Raw genomic sequence first — 9,796 nt, forward strand, 5'->3', positions numbered from 1 at the left:
CTCAGCAGAGGTACACTCAGGAGCAGTGACTGCATGCCTCCTACTTCCACACACCTTGGCATCAGATAATTGCCCACCCTCGCATCAACATGGCACATCTCCAATCCACTCGGACCATGCCACTGCATAGTCATGCTGAACCTCAAGGTGCACCAGCCATTATCTTCACATTGCTGTCACAAGGACATAGACCACAGAGGAACAGTCACCCAGCTCACAGCTGGACTTGGCTGTATCTGTCTTCGAACTCAATGTCTTAGTGCTATTATCTTGATGAACAAAGCATCCATTCCTTGCCATGCCCTCCTTTTTTGCACATTGCAGGCTGAGCTAGAGCTACCAGGCTCACTGCCTTGCCATTTAACATGAGCACAAAACCAAGCAGATTGTCATAGTTGGCACCAGTCCTTAGACAAGTCAACAGACATCGCCTTCAGTCTGTATGTTCCAGTAAAGTAAGTTCAGAGCAGACTCTGATAGCAGTCCAGGGGCTTGGGGCATGGTCAGTGAGCCAATTAGAGTCACAGAGTCATAGAGATGTACAGCATGGAAACAGACCCTTTGGTCCAACTCGTCCATGCTGACCAGATATCCCAACCCAATCTAGTCCTTCCTGCCAGCACCCGGCCCATATCCCTCCTATTCATATATCCATCAAGATGCCTTTTAAATGTTGCAATTGTACCAGCCTCCACTACTTCCTCTGGCAGCTAATTCCATACACATACCACCCTCTGCGTGAGCAAGTTGCCTCTTAGGTCCCTTTTATATCTTTCCCCTCTCACCCTAAACCTATGCCCTATAATTCTGGACTCCTCGACTCCAGGGAAAAGATTTGTCTATTTATCCTATCCATGATGGTCAGGATTGTATCCTTGTAAAGGGTGAACAGCCAAATGTCAGATAGCCCACCATCTATCCTGGTCCTTCCTGCCTTTTTGTAACCTGTATTCTGGAATAAGAGAAAGGGAGATATTAAGGCAGCTGTTAGTGCTGGTACTCGTAGGGGATTGGTAGTGTGTTCATAGTGGGTACAGAGGCCAGGCATGAATGGCTTGGAAAGAGGTGAGGCTGAAAGCGGGTGAGGGGATGTTGCACGTGATGGTGAGAGTGATAGAGCATGAGCCTTGTTCAGTGGTGGGGACAGTAGCAGAGATAGAGTGAGTGTAACGAAGCAGCGAGAAGAATGGTGGTACCTACCTTTAGGAAACAGAGAAAATCATTGACCTTCTTTGTATTTTACTGGGTATTCCTCCAGATGGCATAGACCCCAATCACCCAGCTGGCAATCATAGAGCAGGCTGGCAGGTCTGGTGACACCATTTCCACTATCAGTGCAGGGGATAGGTGGAGGAGAAGGATGATCCTCCTCTGCAACTTACCATCCACCAGGCCTTCTGGGTGCCAGGCACAAAGCAAGGTGCCAATAACAATCAGCCATTGTCAAATCTGCAATATCCAGGGTAAATGTCACCACACAGGGCAGCACTAGACTGATGGTGCTTGGCTGGGTGTGCAATAACCTTTTTAAGATAGCCCCGTGACAGGGATGCTGGGTTGTTAGACACAGCCAAGTAATGGCATATTCTTCCAACAAGTGGAAGAATCAGGCTAGTAGCATCAGAGAAAAGGGGTGTCACAATTGAATTGAATTGAATTTGCTTTATTGTCACAAGGGCAGTGTACGAAGTTAATGAGGTAACTTTGGGATGATAGCGCCCAGCAGCATCGCCTGAGAGAAACCCTCCAGGAAATTGACACTGAGCCGAGAAACATAAAATTCAGCCTTACGTGTTGCATTACTATTTCAGCTTGTATTTAGTAATTAATAAATTCACTTTTTTGTTCAGTCAAGCAAACTTAATTAAATTGAATCCTTTCAAAATATCAGTTAGTTTGAGTACAGAGAGGAAAATATCCACAAGGGATGGGATCCTGTTTATATTTGCCTTATTTTGACCAACTAAAGGGCAGGGTTCGCACCCTCATTTGGGAACTGAAAGGTTTGCGGTGTCCTGTCTGAAGCCGGAACAAATTGGGGGACCTTGCCCAGGCACCTGGTCATGACAGTCCCCTTGTTCCGGACTCACCGATAAAAGGAAATTGTTTCTCTGCATCCACCCATCAAATCCTGGACTGACTGCCAGTCTCCAGGCCTTAAGATCTTTGTAAGGACAATAACATTGCCTTGTTTTCGAAGGCATCCTTTGCCTGGACTCCTGACCTCCTCAGATTTTCGAAACTGAAAGAGGTTCAAGCACAAGGTTCAGAACCTGCTTCTTCAGGTCCAGATGCCCCAGTTGTGTAGCGCCTGGCTACGTTGTGTTGAATTATTCTTGAACATTACCACTATGGACTCTGCCACACCACAACCGGCCTCAGTGTCTCCTTCAGGAAAGTAAGGAAAGCTCTATCCCAAATCTGCATGCCTGATCTTGACTGTTTCACAAGCCATCCTCTTCTTCTCGATTATGTGCATGGTGCAAACCTCAGGACAACTGGAAATCATTCCTCTAGAAACAGGTTTGTGAGAATAGCACTTCAGAAGCACTTTTATCATGCAATAAAAATTGCTGTTTGTTTTGTTTTATGTAACATTTATAAGTTGAATCTAATGTAATCTGTGCAACTGTATGAAAGGCTGGAGCAGTAAAGATCTGAAACAGAAAACTTGCTGTCATGGGTATTTTATCTGTTAACATAGTTTTAACTTGAATTGTAAAGACAACAAAAAGCAAACTTTTCTCCAATGCACTGATTTGGATTTCATTAGAGTATTATTTACAGACTGGCAAACATGTTTCTGTTACATTCTGTGTGAATTGAGGATATCAGCTCTCAAACATAACCTTCTTTTGCTTTCAGGCTGGAGTCTCCAACACGTTCTTTGTGCATGGATGCACCAAAAGGAATTCAGATCAAAGCAAGAGCTGGGAATGTTGAAGCCTCTTCTCAGAGGGACATTGTTTTCCATACAAGTGAAGGAATGGTGAGTTTACATTGGTACCTCCCATTCTGGTCAGGGTATCCCTACAAAATAATAAACTTGGAAATGTTTTCAAGATGACACTGGCTTTCTGTTACAGAATCAGGTTAAGAAGCATTTAATCAGCACAAATGTGAATTTTGTTTTTAAGTTATGGGTTTTGTGAGTGTACTGCAAAAGCTGTTTCAGTTTCATTGTTTTAACCTTCTTTGAAAGGCTAATCTGTGTCTAACGATATTCTGTTGCCTATTTGAACATTCTGCTACTTAATTAAGCAGACATCTCTGAGATCTGAACCTTTGGGTTGAATTCTGTGGAACTCCATTGCCCATTGCCAAATCCCATTTTCGCCCCTGACTCTTCTGGTATCCTTTAAGTTACGAATTATGGAGTGCCTCACATGTAAGAAACTACACGGGAAGATCAGAGAGTGAGTTCATGGCAGCTGAGATCGCTGAATGTTTTTACTGCCCTGTAGAGGAACCCTAGTCTTCCAGGATGCAACAGCTATCTCTGTCCATTCAAACATCTTGGTAGGTTTCAAGCCCACCTCTCCCAAAATAGATCTCTGCTGCCAAAGGGATAGAACACTGAGTATATTGAGATACTTGGGAAGACATGGTGTAGTTAGCTAGGCTTTCTTGGGGATTAAAAGTCCATGGCCACTACCCTTACAGAAGCAAGCATTACGGACTATATCTAGGTAAAAACAAGGACTGCAGATGCTGGAAACCAGAGTCTAGATTAGAGTGGTGCTGGAAAAGCACAACAGGTCAGGCAGTATGCGAGGAGCAGGAAAATCAACATTTCAGGCAAAAGCCCTTCATCAGGAATCCAGCACCACTCTAATCTAGACTCTTAAGGACTATATCTGTCAATTTGGATACAGGAGCTCATCTGAGCAGCACATTGGAAGGCTATTTGACAACATTGACTTTCAGCGTGGAGCAAGTAATAGCTGCAGAAACATCTCAAAGGACATTATTTGCTGCCATACAGGCCTCAGGTGACAAATAGCAGAGAGTGATTTCCTCTTGAGCATGTCTCTGAGTTGATTTGTTTGGTGCTGCATTTCCCACCTCATTCAGTTCTGACTCGTCTAGAATTGTAAAGACACTACAGATGAATGTGGGATGAATGGCTACGATCTTGACAAAATAAACCAGTGACATCAGCTAAGGCTGTAGAGGATAGATTCCTTCTCCATATAGCCACCTCTCCAGCTGCATGAAGGCAGCTGGAAGTGTAGACATCCCTTATGTCAAGCTATTTTTGGAAGTGAGTATTCATTGTGTAGCCTTGTTTTCTGAGTCATAACAAGTTGCACAAACATGATGCACTTTCCTGTTGATGTATATTTGGGCATTGATGGGGAAAGTACATGTTTGTGTGCCAACGTTGATTCCTTAGATCTCAGAGAATCCTGCCAATCGAAGATGTATCAGCACTCTGCCATGTTGCTGCAAGAAGCTGACAAAATGTCTCATTGTAGTAACCAACGTATTGATAACTTGCTCAGAGCATCAGGTCACAGCTCTTTAATCAATGATATTAATGTCCTGAGTGACAGCCTCAAATGACTTCACACAAGTGAAATGTGGTGCTGAATTTAATAGCTTCTGCTATATGGTGAGCCTGGGTTGCAGCTCCACATGTAGGATGTAGTTTGACTAAGTCACATCCTGCTTTATAAATTGTACTCTCTGCAGGCAATGCTTCTTAATGAAATGCAGGTCAAACCACTTCACTTGTAATCTGAGTCATTGGCAGGTATGTCTGTTGCTGTCACTGGACTGTCTACACTCTGTCTTTCTGTTTACTTCTAAAAATCAACACAAATGTGGAATCCCTAAAACAAACCTAAAGTAACCTATTTGGTAAAGGGCAAGTTAATGGCAGTCTCAAAATAGTAGTATCTAGATAGCTAATAAAGTACTCACCAAGAGAAAATGACATAGTCATAAGGTTTTAACAGAAAATTAGTAAATTAATCCCCTTTAAACAGCATACTGACATAAAATTACTTCAAGCTAGTGTACTGTGTTCCTTGTGTAGTTTATAGTGGCGTGATTAGGCCCTGGCAAAAATGCAGTAGGAACAGCAGAAAATAAATGTAGTATCTCATTACCCTGAACCCATCCAAACTTCCTCAATCTGGCAGAAATTTTCACAGTAAATTGCTTGGTACTAAAGTAGGGAGGCATCCATTAGACCAGACTCTCATCTGACTTCCGATTATTGGAACAGGAGTAGATCGAGACTTTCCTGTCCAAGTGTATTTGTGAAGCAGGTTAATAGGTGAGTTAAGGAGGAGTTTGGGTATTGAGCAGTGTGTAAGGTTAATAGTTCAGTTGGTAGGATATAGCATTCTAATGCATTCTGACCTTGACTAATTGTGCAAGATCATTTTATGTCTTGTGGCATTACATCCTTATCTTTGGGACCGCAATGCTGACATTGACATTGCTGATGAAGGGCTTTTGCCCAAAATGTCAATTTTCCTGCTCCTCAGATGCTGCCTGACCTGCTGTGCTTTTTCAGCACCACACTCTTGACATTGATGACTGTCTACTCTTGCTACCAGCTCTGCTGCATCCGAGATAGTTGGAACATGCGCTTTGCCATGTTCGAACATTAGTCAGTGTTCTTCGTGCACAGATACACTTTGCCATCTACGTCCATCACCAGCTCCAGGAGAATACTCCTCCCTTTTTGTATAGACCAGACTTTAAGTAGTGCATAAGAAACAAGAACAGGAATGGACCATTCAAGCCTGCTTTGACATTTTATAAAATCATGTCTGATCTGATTGTAACCTTAATTCATCTTTCCTTCCAACTCCCTATAACCTTTGACTCTTTTTTTCCCAATTGAAAATGTGTCTTCCTGCTTCCTGAACATATTGAATGACCCAGCCTTCTACGTTCATTTCAAACATAAATGACATTTTGTGAGTAGGAATTTCTCCACGAATGGAAGCATATTCAGCATCAGCCTTGACAAGCCCCCTCAGAATCATACGTGTTTCAAATAGATATTCCCTTATTCCTTTGAGCTCCAATGAATGTTGGCCCCGAGTCTGCTGAGCCTTTCATTAGAAAACAAACCTTTCATTCCAGGAATCAATCTAGTCAACCTCTGGACTATCTCCAATGAAAATATATCGTTCTTTTACTAAGTACCAGCCCTACACTAACTTTGATGTGGAACAGCCGATGGGGGTGGGCAAAGTTAAAAATCACACAACGCCATATTATAGTCCAACAGGTTTATCTGTAAGTACAAGCTTTTGGAGCACAGCTCCTTCATCAGATACTGTACAGAAAGCTCGTGATTTCAAATAAACCTGTTGGACTATAACCTGGTGTTCTGTGATCTGTATCTTTACACTAACTTGGAATTTCTGATTATGTGTGGAGCCACTTGAGCACTTTCAGAACAAGCTACAGGCTGCAATCCTGGTACAGGCAGGCAGCAGGATGTTTCCAAGCTGCCAATAGTAGAAGGAATGGGCATAGATCAATCATCCATCCTGATCCTTGCTCCTGCTTTCAGAGATCATCCAATTTTGTGCTCTCTATAGCAAGTCCCTGGGAGACTAACATGCAGGTGCAGCAAGTTAGTAGGAAGGCTGATGGAACTTTGGTTGTTATTGCAGAAGGATTTTAGTACAGGAGTAGTGAAGTCTTACTTCAGGTGCATAGAAACACTGCTAGACTGCACCTAGAGTATTGTTGGTCTCCTTACCTCAGGCAAGTATTATTACAATGGAGGGAGTGTAATAAAGGCCTATCAGACGTGTTCCTGGTTGGTGGGATTGTCCTATGAAGAGAAATTGAGCAAACTGGGCCTGTATTCTCTTGGAAGAATAAGAGGTGATCTCATTGCAACCTAGAAAATACTTAAAGGGATAGACACGGTGGATGCAGATAAGATTCGATTAGATTCCCTACAGTGTGGAAACAGACCCTTCGGTCCAACCAGTCCACACTGACCCTCCAAAGAGTAACCCACCCAGACCCATTTCACTCTAACTAATGCACCTAACACTATGGGCAATTTAGCACGGTCAATTCACCTGTCCTGCACATCTTTAGACTGTGGGCAGAAACCACAGACACAGAGAGAATGTGCAAACTCCACACAGACAGTCACCCGAGGCTGGAATCAAACCTGGGACCCTGGTGCTGCGAGGCAAAAGTGCTAAGCTCATATTTCTCCTGATTGGGGAGTCTATACCTGGGTGGTACTGTTTGAAAATAAGGGAAATTATTTTAATCAGAATGTGGTCCACCTTTATAATTCCTGGGCTGTGGAGTAGTTGAATATAGTTACAGCAGAGATTAATAATAATGGGATGGGCAAAAGGTGTTGATCAGCCATTGAATGGGGCAGGTTCAATGGGCTGAATGGCCTACTTCTCTTCCTATATTCCTACAGCCTGAAATATGTAATGCAGCGTAATTAATTTGACTTTTTGTCCCATTTTTCAACAGGTAATGTTAGATGCTGAGACTGTGAAACTACCCAAGTTGCCTCATGGGGCTCAGGGGGGATCTGGAAATCCTCAGGGACTTTATGAAGTTTGTGTCTGTCCAGATGGAAAACTGTACCTGTCTGTCGCAGGAGTGGGATCCACCTGCCAGGAATACAGCCGGGTGTGCCAGTGAGCACATCTTGGTGTCTTCTCAAATCTTCTGAGAACTTGACATTTCATCCAGCAATTTTGAAAACGTTTGAATTTTCTTCAGTAAATGCAGCTGCAAGTATCAGTGCCATATAATCTTTTTTTTAAAAAAAGTGGTAAAATATTTCCCTGCACCAATACATCTAATCTGAGACATTAAACAGAAATCCCTATTGCCCCAGAAAAACCAAAATTAATCAATTTACAAATGGACAACAAGAGCACAATTCAAAACTCTAACTTCAAATAGTGGAAGCAGAAATCTAACTCGGACTCGATTGCCATTGTTGCTCATACAACATTACTAAACGCTCCACATAATGGACTGCGACATGATGTACTATAAACAGTTGCTTCAGATGATTACCTGATTATTGAACGTTTTTATAGTAAAGCTATATGGACTCTGAATTATAAATCAACATTTTCTATCAGTGCATCAAACTAACTTCGACATCATCCAAATCGTATGCCAACATCTAAGATTCATTTTTTTAACAATTAAACTACATTGTATTAATTAAATTTTGATACACTTACAGCGGGGACTGGGTTGATTTTGACCGGTGTCCGTTTGATCTCTATGCAATAACTTTTTTTTTCCTGCAATAACACTTGAACCACAAGAGCTGTGCTTTTTGTACAAAATTACAACGTGGAATAAAATACCCAAAGCTTTACCATCTATATGTAAACCACAGTATTAAAGTTGCAGTACCCTTTCTTAGTCTTTTTATAAAAGCTATGTTGAAATGTATGAAATAAAAGTGCGCAATCCCTACTTGCATTTGGGTGCTTTTTCAATCCCTGTTACTTAGCAACAAGTTATATTTCATTGCTTTAACCTGTAGGTACATTAGCTACTGAGGTGGTGAGAGGGTCACTGACCACAGGATTTAAGATAATTGACAAAAGAACAAGAGGGGCAACAAGATGTTTTTCATGCAGCAAGTGGTCATTATGTGAAGTTCACTGCCTGAAAGGGTGAGGACATTTTACAGCTATCCACCTCACTACTTCCCCCCCCCTTACAATTTTGTGTCATTTGTGCATTTTGTGATCATGCCCCCTACATTTAAGTTCAAATCATTAATATAACCACAGGCAGCAAGGGCCCCCTGCACTGAGCCCTGCTGTACCCACTGGAAATAGACTTCCAATCCGAGAAACATCCCTCTACCATTACCTTCTACTGCCCGTCTCTCAGATAATTTTGGATCTAATGTGTCAATTTGCCTTGAATCCTGTGGCCTCTTACTTTCTTCGCCAGTTTGTCATGAAAGACCTGATTAAAGGCCTTGATAAAAATTTCTCCAACATCACTTTCTCTTAACAAATCCATGCTGACTATGCCAGGTTAGTCCATGTCTCTCCAGGTGCAGAATATTCTGACTGAGAATTCTTTCTAATAACTTCCCCATCAGTGAGATTAGACAGACTGGCCTATAATTTCCTGTCTATCCCAATGGACAACATTAACAGTCCTTTAGTCTTCATGCACCTTACCTCAAAATGGCTGCCAGGACCCCTGAATTCTCCTTTCTTGCCTCCTCAACAAACTTGGATATATCTCATCCAAGCCTCTAGACTTATCCATATTTAAAGCTGCCAAACTGGCTACTGCCTCCTATTTCTCTGTTAAAGTCATCTAATATTTCATAATCCTCCACCCTGATGCCTATACCTGCATCATCCTTTTCCATTATGAAGACCAATGCAAAGTTTTCATTGAGAACTATGCCCCTATCTTCCAGGACCACACCACATTATAGCCGTGGTACCTAATAGGTCTTTCACTAGTTAGTCTATTGCCTATTTTTTTTCTACAAAACCCCTTGTATTTTCCTATATTCTCATTAAAGGTCAGTTTTCTGATATTGAGAAAAATTGTCCAGTTATTCCCTTATTATATTTATTTCTGTGCAGTCCACTATTTTCTCCTCCTTCCCAAAGAATCCAAATAACACCAATGCCACTATGAAAGACTGTGTGGTTATCTGATGGCACCGCTTGCTGCTTACTTCTCTGAAGCTTCATCCAGCTCCACCAAGACCATTTCCCTGAGTGTCCCATGGACTCTTCCACCCTTTGCCCAAGCACGGAGGCATTGCTGAGTCAACAGC

At 42.2% G+C, this 9,796-nt stretch overlaps 1 protein-coding gene across 3 annotated transcripts in view; it reads left to right on the forward strand.

The window, feature by feature from the left end:
• sgcg (sarcoglycan, gamma) overlaps positions 1–8,454 on the forward strand; it is a 661,907-nt gene extending 653,453 nt beyond the window's left edge. For all 3 annotated transcript variants that reach the window (XM_043691949.1, XM_043691948.1, XM_043691947.1), the window contains 2 exons: positions 2,866–2,989; positions 7,483–8,454. In XM_043691949.1, coding sequence (XP_043547884.1) covers positions 2,866–2,989; positions 7,483–7,656 — 298 coding nt within the window. In that variant the 3' untranslated portion in view covers positions 7,657–8,454. The remainder of the gene's footprint in view (positions 1–2,865; positions 2,990–7,482) is intronic.
• Positions 8,455–9,796: the final 1,342 nt, after the last annotated feature.

Source organism: Chiloscyllium plagiosum, chromosome 6 (genome assembly GCF_004010195.1).
Source record: "Chiloscyllium plagiosum isolate BGI_BamShark_2017 chromosome 6, ASM401019v2, whole genome shotgun sequence".
In the NCBI taxonomy this organism is placed as follows: domain Eukaryota; kingdom Metazoa; phylum Chordata; class Chondrichthyes; order Orectolobiformes; family Hemiscylliidae; genus Chiloscyllium; species Chiloscyllium plagiosum.